Source organism: Acanthisitta chloris, unplaced genomic scaffold, assembly GCF_000695815.1.
Source record: "Acanthisitta chloris isolate BGI_N310 unplaced genomic scaffold, ASM69581v1 scaffold8918, whole genome shotgun sequence".
Taxonomy (NCBI): domain Eukaryota; kingdom Metazoa; phylum Chordata; class Aves; order Passeriformes; family Acanthisittidae; genus Acanthisitta; species Acanthisitta chloris.
The window spans coordinates 166,905-180,838 of NW_008685394.1; the positions used below are offsets into that span (position 1 = coordinate 166,905).

The 13,934-nt window shown below is 35.0% G+C and overlaps 1 protein-coding gene across 1 annotated transcript in view; it reads left to right on the top strand.

Annotated features, from left to right (window-relative positions):
• The window catches only part of ERC2 (ELKS/RAB6-interacting/CAST family member 2), a gene marked incomplete at its 3' end in the record, with an annotated part of 317,798 nt that overhangs the window by 154,471 nt on the left and 149,393 nt on the right, over nucleotides 1-13,934 (top strand). Inside the window, exons 7-9 of the mRNA XM_009079752.1 lie at nucleotides 3,786-3,923; nucleotides 10,294-10,434; nucleotides 10,980-11,120. Coding sequence (XP_009078000.1) covers nucleotides 3,786-3,923; nucleotides 10,294-10,434; nucleotides 10,980-11,120 — 420 coding nt within the window. The remainder of the gene's footprint in view (nucleotides 1-3,785; nucleotides 3,924-10,293; nucleotides 10,435-10,979; nucleotides 11,121-13,934) is intronic.

Consider the following 13,934-nt stretch of genomic DNA (forward strand, 5'->3'; position numbering starts at 1 on the left):
GGGGGTTGGGGCTAGATGATCTGTAAGGTCCATTCCAACCCCTAAAATTCTATGATTCTAAGATTCTAGTTCAATGGAACAGACATGACCTATGTTTTAATATGAAACAAATCTCAAAGGCTTCTGCCTAGAGAAATGTAGGATAGATCAAAATGAATTTTAGGATTAAAAAAGTGTAACAAAATACTTGTCATACATATTTAAAACTCAAATACAGAGCAGAGAGGACAATACACACAGCTAAGTTTAAATATACAGCATTATGCTTTCACTAGCTAGGCCTGAGAAGTCTTGGGTACGTTCTTTCTTACAGGATCTTAAACTATCTTATGCTTTAATATATATCTCTGAAGGCAAACTGTTATAGCATGCAACATTTTATGTGATTATATTATTTTTTTGCAAGTTCCAGAGTACAGTACCCTAATTTTGATAATGAAAGGAATTTTCTTTTGAGAACTTGGGTTAAAGCCTGTCTGCGGGTGAGATTTAATTTAATCCCTTGAGTATTTAATAAGCATTCCTGAGACTGTCGCCAAAAGGTGACAAGATTAGCACTTGAGGTTTATTGACAGGATGCCTCATAGGAAAGACATTTATCTGTAAGGGCATTGTTTTAAGAGACGAGTAAAGTGTGGTTTAAGCTCTGGGAATATACATACTTTCTGAAATACAGAAATAAAGGAGTAGTTTCTTTTCATCATGGCGCAAGGACATAGAAGTTTACAGAGGCAAGAAAAATATGTGTTGACAAAACTTCACAGTAACTAACTTCCTATTGGAAAAATATATAAGTGCTTGAGGATTAAGGAAGTCTTAACAGTCCCTGTCATAAATTGAATTCAGGCATGCTCAAAAATCATTGTTCAACAATCGAATTGTATCCTTACATATATGCCTCTACCCAAATATATATGTTTTGGACAATGTCAGAGGTTACCAGAGGGTTTGTTTTTTGTTCTTTCTGGGTTTAAAAAATCCTGGAAGAACTAAATCATATCTAGTGTTCTAAGGTTTTAGTATGTGAGGTTTCTCAATTTCATTGTTTTCTGTAATTTTTTGAGAGAACTCTGATTAAAATCTTGTCTGCATTAGCAGGTCTTTGCTAATCCTGTGCCCATCCCAACAAACAAACACTCTATGGTACTGATTCTACTTTCACATACCCCAGTGTGGTCCTGTTCCCATCAAAGTCTTTCTTTCAGGTTTATACAGCACAAATAGAAGAATAATCAGATCCTTTCCTCTTATTTTATCTATGGACTATGCATTGAATGACTTATTTTAAAGCAGTTGTGATTCAATGGGGATGTTTTTAATTTGCTGCCTGTTCTCTTTACCTCTGAGGAAAGAATTTTGTAAATGCTGAATAATTTTAGAACATGTTTTCTTGGTTAAGGGTTGGATCATATTTTAAATTAGTTTTAAGAGGAAGGAAATCGTGTAAATGCTGTGGAATTCAGATAAGCACTGTGCATAGGAAATAAGTACTTTAATTTAGGGTGCCTAGAATTGGTAGGTCAAGCTGATGATAATAAAGGACCAGATCTTAACTTTGTTTCAAAGAACATGTAATCAGTATTCACTCTCCTGTTTTATTTCCTTTTTACTTGAGAATTTGTTTTGGTGAGGCTGAAATGTGCAATTGCTGAAGGATTCCACAGGGTGTCATGAGGTAGTTGTTGGAATCATTAGTACTTGGATGAAGTAAAGAAAGAAACATAGTGTGCAGTCCTCTGAATGCCAGTTAATGTAATTTTAGATGTGACTAATACACATGCCATAAAATAAAAAGTTCTTAACTCATTAACACATGTATCATATTTCTGTATCTGTATAAAGTATACACATGAAGAAAAATATTACAAGAGGTCGTTTACAAGAGTGAGCTATTCTATGTCAGGTCTTCCCAAAAAATCCTTTTTATATATTCCTTAGTACTTTATAGTTTACGAAGCAAGTGGAACCTTTGGCTCATAGCAATAATCTGATGTACCAAACTCTGTATATAAAAAAGAAAGGAAGTAAAAAAAGGTACAATACTTGTTTTTGCCTTACTGTTAGAAATAATTTCTAATTGGAATGGGCTCCTCCAAATTACTTTCAAATTTTGTTTTACCTTTAATTTCTTTTAAAATGTAAATTTACTTAAACACACTTTATACAGTGCACACAGCTGTACTTTGGATTTTATGGCTTGTAATTATAGATATATATGATGTCAAAACTTAACTTCAGGCTTTTTTCCTGTACATGTATAATGTAGTAGGAGGAGAATTTTTACTGAACTGTGCCCCAAATGAAAATGTGTATGATTATGATGGTATAGTTTGGCATATGGAGATCAAATTTTTTCTGACATAACTGTTGTCTACTGTGGAGCTTCATATGCATTGAATTCAGCTTCAGGTTTGTAAAGGAAACTTTAAATAGAGTGTAACAGTAATTATAAAGGATCTGGCTGCTGGTAAAATCTGGGTTGCTTTAAACGGAAATTGTCTTGACCAGGAGAAAAAAGAATCATCACTATGTTATGAAATGAACAGCAAAGCTTCTTTCATTTCATTTGCAAGAGAACGTGATCCTAAGTGTAAAATCACTGATGCAAGTAAGAATTTGAATCTCTGTTGACAGTAATAATTGTGTCTAATTTTGACAGCATATTAAAACCAGTTTTGAACAAATACTTTTGTGGACTGTGGTGTATTTTCTCATTATGTAAAGTGGCATAATAAAATAATATCTAGATAACTCTTGTTACTATTTATTTCTGTGAAGTATTATGGGGCAAGTCTTGGGTTTGTGCCAGCGGCAGAGTAGTGAGTGGCACTGAGAGCATAGGCTGAAGGGAGGTTGATTAGTCTGACAGACAATTAATGAAATTTGCACATTTGACATAACACATGTCCTGTCTGCATTTTGTAGTGCCTTACAGCCATAGAAGGTGATTGCCATGACAATCAGAAACTGAGTGCTTTTATCCAGGTTTGCTTCCAAAAATCACATAGTCCTGTGGAAAACTTTCTGTGCAAAACCCTTCTCACTTAACCACTATAAATCATGACCTGCTTGACAAACCAGTGTGTTTATAGGTACCTTGTTTAAGGTTTAGCAATACATTTAAACACTTTCTACAGGAAGATCAAGATCTGATTAAAGCAGTTAAAATATCCAAAATAGAGTGGCATACTTTAAATCTCCATGAAGATGAAGAAAGTGATGGAAATAGTGGCTTTTGAGTTGTTTGGGTTTTTTTTTTTATTTGTTTGTTTGTTTCTGGTTTGGCTTTTTGAAGTATAAACATCCTGATCTTTGTCCAGGCAAGTTTTCTTTCCAGCAGGGAATTGTGGAAGAAGAGGTTTTTAGATAGACCAGTTATCATCTTCTTCCTCAGTTTAAGGCTCACTCAACCTGCTTTGCCTTGCCCTTTCTTTGTCCTTCTTATTGCAACCAGAATAATCTAAAGGCGTAATTCCAGACATGCTTTGAATTACTGGGATAAAGCAGTACCTTAAAATAAAGTGATTAATATCAGAAAATACTTAAATAATTAGTATGCACTGAGAATTTTCCTATAATTTCTTGGAAAGCGATACTTGTTTAGCAAAGGAAAACAGACAAGGAAGGACAGAAGTTAAAAGCAGTTGCTATTATAGCAGGCAGAAACTTGACAGTAAACTGGGACATATATATCATATATGTGATGTGTATACACTCAGCACCCATGTTCCTCTTGGAATGTTAAGACAAGGTTGATGAATATTATAATTTGTTTTTATTTTCAGATTGAAAATCTGCAGGAGCAACTTAGGGACAAAGACAAACAACTCACTAATCTAAAAGACAGAGTGAAGTCATTGCAGACGGATTCTAGTAACACAGACACAGCACTAGCAACCTTAGAAGAAGCTCTATCAGAAAAGGTAATGTTTTCTCATGAACAGCATTATGTTCTGCTCTTGTAGGTGAAGTGTGTCCAGAAAATGTCTTTTTAAGTTGTTCTAACACCTGTCACAAAGCCTATGGGCCTGGTCAGGAAAGCAGGTGGCCCTGCTCAGGTAGGATGAGGAGGGAATGGCTGTTGGCTGATGAATTGACACTTGACTCTGAGGTAAAGAAGGATGGCTTTAGGAATGGGCAAGGAGAAAATGGCCCAGGACTTGGGAAGATGTTCCCTTAGTCAGTGGGATGAATGGTTGTTTCCTGAAGGAACTGAAAGTCTTTCAACATCTGACTTAAAAGAGGTAGAGTTTTGGGTATTTTTCTGTCTTTGTGGGCTCGATTATTCTGGGTTTTTTTGTCCATTACGCAGGGCCTAACTAAAGAGCAAACAGCAAGTGGCTGTGCCAACTCTTACCTTGGCTTGCTGTTAGCACTATTGGTTTCTTACACTTCATTTATAAGAGAAACTCTGTTTCATAAAAAATAATAATTGAGAATTGCTTTTTTTTTCTTTATAAACTGTACGCCTTTAATTTGAAAATACCTAGCAGAAGGGATAAATCTGGACTGTTTAAATTAGTGGCAACATTCCTACCAGTTTCAATGAGGTCAGGTTTCTTCTTTCAGTTAACTCTGAATACGAAGTAATGCAAGTGAATTTATATGCCCCCAAAATTAGTACAAGTATCCACATTTTGCAGCTCACAGATCTTAATATATACCACTTAAATGTGAACAGGTGAGTGTGACTAATTAAAGTGATATTTGCCATTCTGCAATGTGTAATCCTATGAAGATATATATGACTGTATATGGTTTTAAAATGCCACTGTGGTGTTGGCACTAACACCTACAATGTAAATGTTGGATTTTTTGATTTCTTGTATGTTTAATTGCCTTACTAACATTTGCTTGATCAACAACAGTGAAAAAAGTTAGCATTACTATTGCTTCCGTGGCTTCATATGAATAAGCACACAGAATTTATACAGTAAAGCAACACATATTTTGTAATCTTTCACTACTAAGCTGGACACAGTGCTCATCAATATCACAGCATATTATTAAAAAATGACACAAAGTACTTTTGTATGTGATTTTTTTGCTCCATGTAAACTCTCTTTTCTGGATTTGTCACTTTCTCAAAATGCCCATAGAAGCAGTGCAGAGTTTAAAACACTACTTTCACCCTCGTGCTACAGTTGTCAATGTGGAAAGCAGAGTGACTGTCACACTGCAAACTTCCCAGTTCTCCTGTGCAACTGAGCATGAAGTAGATTGTTAAAAGCAAAGAAATCTTGCATCCCATTTTCTGCTTCAGCTGCATCTGCAGCACTTCAGAGGAAATGCACTTATGCAATATTTCTTAGCTGTGGTCATTTGCTAAGTTGCAATCTGTCTCCAATTGTAATGTTATTTCTCTGTTAAAAATACTAAATTAATGACAGTTTGCCAGAGTTTGTAGTAGAGGTAGGTGGTGTGGAAGTATTGAATATATCATGTGTAACTGTTTTCTCACTGTCACAAACATAAAAGATTAAGAAGTACTGGGTAAAAACTTAACCCTAATTACTTAGCCCTAGTTATTAATTGTTTTCAAGTCCATTTTGTACCAATACCATTCTAAAATCAGTTGAGATACATGTAAACTAATAAGTAAATGTAAAAGCATTTATAATTATGAAGTTTTCTATGTATCTGAAAATATGCTATTATTGTCAGATATAAAAATAGTAAAATTTTCCTAAACTCAGGACACATTATTTTTTAATATCATAGTTTAAAAGTTGCACTATAAAATTTCTTAATATATATTTTAACTTGAAATGTGACAACATTAGAGACCCTGTTGGGTTGGAAATTTTGCATCAAGATTTATTTGATTCCTGAAATAAAGATTCAAATCCAGTAAATGAGGCTAGCTTTAATGTTTTAGAAAAATTGGTAAAACATAGATCTTTCTCTGAAATGTGTTTTAGCAGTTCAAGTCTACTTCATTTGGAACTGCGTGCATATATGAACTGACAATTTTTAAAAGAATCCACGTGATTAGTGAATTTTCCAAGAGGAATTGGTTGGAACTCACATGGGGTCCCTGAGGCTGAATTCTGTACCAAGTAGTCACTTTGCTTACATGCAGCCAGCTGGGAATGGCATTGTTCCTGCAGTGTTTGCAGGCTGCTCTGACACATCTACAATGAATACCACGGGGTGTTTTCCTCTGCCACAGAGATTTCTGGGTTTTTTGCAGCTGCTCAGGGCAATGGAATCGTTTGCAAACCAATAGTTTTGAGAGGTGGCACAAAGCTGAGTAGTGCCATGGTTTCTGGTGACTGTTTTAATCAGTTGTGGAGAGATTGTTACTTACAGAAGTTGAGTGACAGTCTATAAAGAGAGGTTCTCTATATGTTAGTGGTGTGCTGATCATTCTATACTACTTTGGTAATCTAAGGAAAAGATACAAGGAGTTATTTAAGTAATAGCTTTTTACCAATGAGCTTTTAACTTTTAATGTGTGATCATTGTGTGCTACTGGAAAGTATTTTTTGCAGGTGAGGAATGATTAGTATATTAAACAAAATCAATAAATTTTGATTATTCTACAGAGAAATCATGTACAATTTCTTTCCCATTGTAAGACCACACTTTGAAGAGTAGTTTTTTTAATGTTTACTGTGATCTCTGGGATGTGCTTACACATGCCAGTAGGCATCTTCTAGAAGTTCCAAATGAGCTATTATGCCTACCTGTTTTCTGTGTTCTGGCAGTTAAATACTTTGATAGTGTATCTTTACGTATGTCTCACTCCTTTTTGTGTCCAGCTTTCTGATTCATTCTAGCTGCTCTCAGTAACTTTCTTATCCCTATTCCTATCTGCAGTAGCATACTTAAGACCTACAGAATTTATCAATTGTTATTAACTATTTCCACTGCAAATACTGGTAGAAATATAGAATTTTGTCCAAATGGGACAAAACAAGAACTCTTAGTGATTTTTTTATTAACAAGTGCATCAATTTTACTTTTATCAATTGAATGCGTATCAAGGAAGGATGATGCTTTCACTTAAGAATACCTGATTTCCATGGAAATACATTGTGTGTTTTGTTTGGGGTATTTTTTCTAGAAATTTTATCAGGCCTACTTTGCAGCTGTGTCATGTTGTTTTATACTCTGAGGTTAGGCACAGTTTTTGGCTTTATCTTAAATTGTCATCTGTTCAATAGTTTCTAGTTTAATTTGAAAATAATGGATAAAATACTTCAAGAGCATAATGGGAAACTCTTTTAAAACAGAAGTAAAATTTATTTATATGAGTTAACCACAATTCACTGAAATCTAATTGAATTGCTTTTCTTAGTTTACATGGGAAGAAAACCAAATTAAAACATATGATCATATGATATGAATGAATTATGAAGCTATTTTAAAGTCCAAAATTCAAATGTTTGAGAATTTATCTTTTTCCTGCAGTATTCTTCAAAATACTCAGATGAAAGTTTGGCTCTGAATTGGGAAATATGTGTCCTTATTCTTCATGGAAATAGGTGTTTCTAAGTGTCTGTTTTTCTTTTTTCTTTCATCTTTAGCCATTAGGTATCATGGTAACAATAAATGAGAAAATAATGTAGACATCATTAAACAGCATCAGATTTTCCTGAAATGGACTCCTCTTATTTTTTCTGACAGTATTGCTGGTATGATGTTCCCTCTTGTCAAGAATCAGAAACAAATCAACTTCAGTCATATTTGAGTCCATTTTAGAACTAAACTGCAAAACATAGTAATTAAATTCTTTAACCTTAAGTTCAGAGCCTCTCCCAAGCACTGAAAATACTTAACAATAAGGGTTACATTGCAATAAAAAAAAAAGTTTGAAAATCACACTGCGCAAAAGTGCTATCAGCTTCCTTGATGTTATAACAAGAAACTTTTCAAAGAGTATCTCAGCTCTTGGACTGGCCCAAAGCAGCTCAAGAGGTTGCTTTCATGAAGCTGATATTTATAAAGTTGGTCCTAATGTAGCAGCATACACAGATAAGCAATGGAGTATGTCTGATAATAGAGCTATATGCTGTGGCAATTCAGTTCCTGCTTCTGTGATAAAGTGCAAATAGATTAGACCTGTGAGGTCCCAGATTAGTGCATAAGGAAAGCTTGCCAATGCAAATAAGACTGAAACAAGAACATATTGTTGGGATTTCTGCAAGTTAGCTGTTAATCAAGCAAAACATGGTATATTAGGGCCTTTTAACACGTTTTTGACATTTAGCCTTATGCAGCTGACAGATAAATTAGTCTTCTTTTGTGATTGACTAAGAGCAAAATGTATGCTGTTCATTAATAAGATGAAATAGTGTTATGTTTAATTTGTTATAGATGAAAAAATCATTTGGGTAAATAAATCTTCAAGAAGGAATTGATATAAAATTAAGCCTGACTAGAACTAGGTGGAATCTGAATGGTTATTAAACTGTTCTGCTTAGTGGAGGCTGGCATTTAAATGTCAATATTCAGTGGATTAAGGATTTATATTATTTGTTACAAGGAATAAACTTGAAGTTATTTAGTATCCCATAGAATCATAGAAGGGTTTGGGTTGGAAGGGACCTTAAAGGTCATCTAGTTCCAACCTCCTTTGCTGTGGGCATGGACACTTTTCACTAGACAAGGCTGCTACAGCCCTCAGATCATCTTCAGGACTCTCTCCAACCCATCCTTGCCCTTATGCTGGGGGCCCCAGAGCTGGACGCACTCAGTACTCCTCCAGGTGGGATCTCACCAGAGCAGAACAGAGCTGCAGAATCACCTCCCTCAAACTGCTGCTCCTGCTGCTTTTGATGTAGCCCAGGACACAGTTGGCTTTGTGGACTGTGAGTGCACATTGTTGTGTCATGTTGAACTTTTTGTCAATGTACACATCCAAGTGTTTCTCCTCAGGGCTGCTCTCCATCCTTTCTCTGCCCAGCCTATACTTGTGCGTGTGCTTGCCCTGGCACAGGTGCAGGATCTTGCACTTGTCCATCTCCCAAGCCTGTCAGGTCCCTTTAGATGCATCCCTTCCCTCCAGCATGTCGACTGCACCACATGGCTTGGTGTCACTGGCAAACTTGCTGAGGGTGCACTTGATCCCACTGTCCATGTCACTGACAAAGATATCACACAGTGTTAGTCCCAATAGCAATCCCTGGAGGATGCCACTCATTACTGGTCTCACTTGGACATGGAGCTGTTGACATCAATGCTTCGAGTGCAACCATCCAGCTAATTCCTTATCCACTGGGTGTTCCATTTGTCAAATCCATGTCTCTCCAGTTCAGAGACAAGAATGTCAAGCATGCTGATGGTTCTACCTGAACCACACCACTTCAGTGTAGAACTTCATCAGTCAGTATGTAGTTTTGTCCTGTGTGGGTTTAATTTTCCTAAATGATGTTGCTTCCACTGCCCCCTTAACTACCACTGCCAGAATAATACTAGTAGTTCCCCTGATGCTTTGCTTCAAATGACCTCTTGCAAATTCAAATGTGATTCTAGTGGTTATTTTATTGTACCCTAAATATTTCTCTCTGATTAGTATTTGCATCCTTCAAGTATTGGTAGAATGTAATTTTGAAGAATGTAATCAAAGCTTAACAAAAACATATTACTGCATCTGCTTTTTACATTTCATCCTTTGAATTCATCACCTATTCCATGACTGGTGATTTTCAGCAAAACTTATAATAGTAATTAGAAGTCAGCAAATTATTTGAAAACACAGTTGAGTTTAAATGTGTGTTACTGTTAATCACACAAAGAATAATCTTCCTTTGGTTTTCCTGAATTGTATCAGAGTACTTTTTTTATGTCTTGGACAACTTTTTTTTTGTCCTCTCAAAATATAATACATGGAAACTGTAGGTTACTCATAGTCAGTGAGGGATTGATTTGGAACCTGGACAACTTATTGAAAGCACTGTAGAGGCTACATAACAAAATCTAAGTTGAGTAAACCAGTCATGGCCTCTCTGAGTAAACTAGTCATGGCCTCTTTGGAACTTTCATTCAAGATTTCAATGGCTTATAAGTACAGCAAATACATTTCTGAGATGAATAGCTTTCCATATCCATCACGAGACTGAACATATATCAGTATAGATCTTTAGTGAAGTTTCTGTGGTGTGTTGCTCTTACCTTGATTTTAGGATTTCTTTATTAATCCAGAGAAATGTTGTATTGACTTTAATACCATTAACTCAATCATCCTCTGCTTCTGAAGATTGTTTTTACTAAATGCTACATAATGTAAAGTAGTTTTATTTTGTCTTTTCTTAAAATGTTTCCCAACTTTTCCATTTCCCTTGTTAGGAAAGAATAATTGAGCGTCTGAAGGAGCAAAGGGAGCGAGATGACAGAGAGAGACTTGAAGAAATTGAATCTTATAAAAAAGAAAACAAAGACCTGAAGGAGAAAGTTAATGCTTTACAAGCTGAACTGACAGAAAAAGAGGTCAGTCTTTTCATAAAATCTCTGCTTTTCTATCTATGCCATTATGATGAAAGAAAGTGCATTAGGATTATTCTTGAATCATTTGAAGCACTGAAATTTTGCCACTTCAGTGGTTAGCTTCTGAACTGCTGTTTTCTTAAGCATTCTTCACAGTCCTCATTTGTACACAAAATATTGTATTGATTTTTGCATAGTTGTGTGTCATTATCTCTACTTTGTCCTTTACCTAAGCCTCCATTAGGCTCAAATATTCCATTGTTGCTCCTGTTTTCATTTGTCAGTTCGAGCAATAGATTTCAAAGTGTTTGTACCTCCAGATTATGATGTCAGCTTGTCTTTATTATGAATGTTTTTGTGTTTCACTGCATGCCAGCTCCTGTGGTTCTAGCTGGTTGTATTCTCAAAGTAGTGTCTTTTGCTATCAGTGCTTATCTTTGCATCAACTCTTCTTTGGGAAGGGGAGGGGGAACAGGATCCAAGCGATTGCTAAGTTGGCAATAAGTTAGTGTCTAGGAATTAACTTTTTACTCTTGGTCATTTTCCAGTCTAGTTTAATCGATCTCAAAGAACATGCATCTTCATTGGCATCAGCAGGGCTGAAAAGAGACTCCAAACTTAAGTCTTTAGAAATAGCCATAGAACAAAAGAAAGAAGAGTGTAGTAAGTTGGAAGCACAGTTGAAAAAGGTAAGTTCCATCTTCAAACAAACGAACAATCAGCAAAACAAAAATCAGCATCCCATACCCTCATTTCAAAATTATGAGCTCATTTACTCTTCTGGAGTAAATATAAAATCTACCCATCTTATGCTATTTGCTGATGCTTGCATCAAATACTGCTTTTCCTCAAGAGGTTTGTACCAAAGCCACTAATGAGCCTCAGAAATTGTCTTGAATACCTCTGTGAGGGAATTCTGAGAAGTTGCAACAAGCAGATGAACTGGGAGCAGGACATTGGAGGGAAAGTAGAAGGGCAGAAAGAAATTATCAAACCAGCAATTTGTATGTATGTGGATTTATACCACTTCTGAGAAGTAAACTGTAATGTCAGTAGTATGGGAAAAAAATTAGAGGATTGTCCAAGTAATGCTGTACTTCCTAATCCAAAAGATTCAGCTTCCAAAATGGAAACTCGAGCTAGGTTTTATTTTGATGTATTTTTGGCTTTGTTGGTGAACACATGTTTGTGATAATTAAGCAAAATAATGCAAAGTTTATCTCAGCTGGCAATTCAGTATTTTTGTTCAGCAAGTAGTGGAAGCAAGCATTTAAAGGAAAACATAAAAATCCTGTATTTTCTACCATGTGTTTATTTAAATTGCTGTGTTAAACTAGTTTTTGCTGAACTGATTTGCAAGTTTGTTGATACCATTGTTTCTTTGACCTTTCTCTGTGTTGTTTGGTAATGTCTGCTCTCATCGTTTGAACAACAATCTCATTACATATTTGATGGGTTTAGGCATTATGTTTGCCTTCTGCAATTCATGACTTAAGTGTATGTCAAATGTCAAGTTTTTATATTGATATCTAATGTTTCATTTTCTAGAAAAGAATACTTTTTTCTGTGACTGTTATCACTGTTAGGATAATGTTCTGATGCTCTTTCTACTACTAGGTTGAGTAGTATCCTGCTCAGTGATTAAGCATTGTTTCAATAGCCTGACCTGTGAAGAAGGTATTACAAAGTATTAAGGATACCTGAGTGTAAACCTTATACTTCTATTATTTTTTTAAATTCAGAATGAATTTGTGTGATTAGGTGCCTCCAAGAGATGTTTAGTTCTGAAAAGGAAGGGAAGCTTTTCCAATAAACATATACAAATGACATACACAAATGGAAACAACTACTTTAAATGTCTGATAGCTTATAAATGCTACTGATGTCAGCATTAAAATATCCAAAGGAAAGGTTTCTCTGGAAGTCATTTAGTTTGTTTTCTTTGGTTAGAAAATACATTTGTTTACTTTGTGCTTCTCTGCAAAATATACTTCATTACAATCTGAAACATCTTATTTCCTTCATTTAAAAGTAGTTAAAAGAACCCTGAAAGCACAGATCACTTAAAAAAAGGTCATCAAAATCCTCTTGAAGGACTTGAAATCCTAAGTCAATCTTTTATGGCTGTACATATAAACACATCATAGAGTCATGGAAAAATAAGCACTTATAAAAGTCAGAGAGTGTCTGGGACGTCTTTCGTATAAAAAGGGAGTATGTTCCCTGTGTATAAATACAAAGGATTATTAAATGAAAGTTGAAAACCTAATAGTTTTATTATATCATAAATACAGCATAAAGCCCCAATGGAAATTCACCCAACATTTGTAGGAGACCAGGTATTTCCACAATAAAATGTAGTTACAACCTTCTTTGTGGGCATGTTTAGCTGAACAGAAACAGTGACTGTTAATGATAGTAGACTCCAAACAGTAATTTTCAATTCGCATTTTCTCTAATAAAATACTTTATGTTCAAACCTGTAAATATCCTGTGTTAAAAGTAATTGGTCCCCAGAAAACTACCTTCACCATGTTTTCACTCCTTAGGAAACTAAGTGAAACAGAAATCTGGGTTACTTTTGCACATGTCTGAGTTAGAGAAGGAGGAGACATCAGCATAGTTCAGAGTAAATTAACCTGCCTGTCCCATAAGTGTGCTTATGTATGAATGTTAGCCACTACAGGAGGTGGAAGGAATGGGCACAGTTTATATCTCTCTTTCAAAAGTGACTCCAAGGGGCTCTCATTGACAAAATGGAATGCAGCTTACACATTGCTCCTCTCTAAAACTATCACAGAGAAGGTACTTTCCATTATGGTACTGTAAAATCATTATAGTTCAGTGTTGATTTATACGTTTTAATCAACTGCACTAATAAATATGAAGATAGTATTCAGTGCACACTTGCTAGGAGTTAGTTTTCCATGAGCACTTATACTAGGAAGTTCTATGTCTGAAAGAAAACATGCACGAGGGGAAAACCTAAACTAAATCTGTAAATAATAGAAACAAATGCAAACAACAAAAGAACTTTTAGATCATCTCTTCCCTTGTTTCCTCTCCTTTCTGCTTTTTTTTTTTTTGCTTTTTTTTTTTTTTTTCTGGAGAGGCTAAGATTAATTTATGGATAATAAAGATGGTTTTTATTAGGTCTGATTAGATCCAAATATTTTTCAGTATTGCATAACTGGATGTTTTGTATTTCAGCAAGAGAAAACATTCAGATTCTAAATCCACTATCCTACACAGTAGACACATTTTAAAAAAGTAGCAAATAGGCTATTTGTAAAAAGTAATTATTCATGTGACTGTGCAATATTTTGGGATACAAAATGTTTTAAAATATAGGCATGCTTATTAAACTTTTTGTGATGAGGATTATGGACGGAAATTCATAAAATTTAAAAAAAAATACTAAATACCAGAGAATGGTCAATGCTTTTTTTCCCCAAAATTTCACAGATTTTTGTTGACTTACTTTGTATTGCTACTAGTGAAAG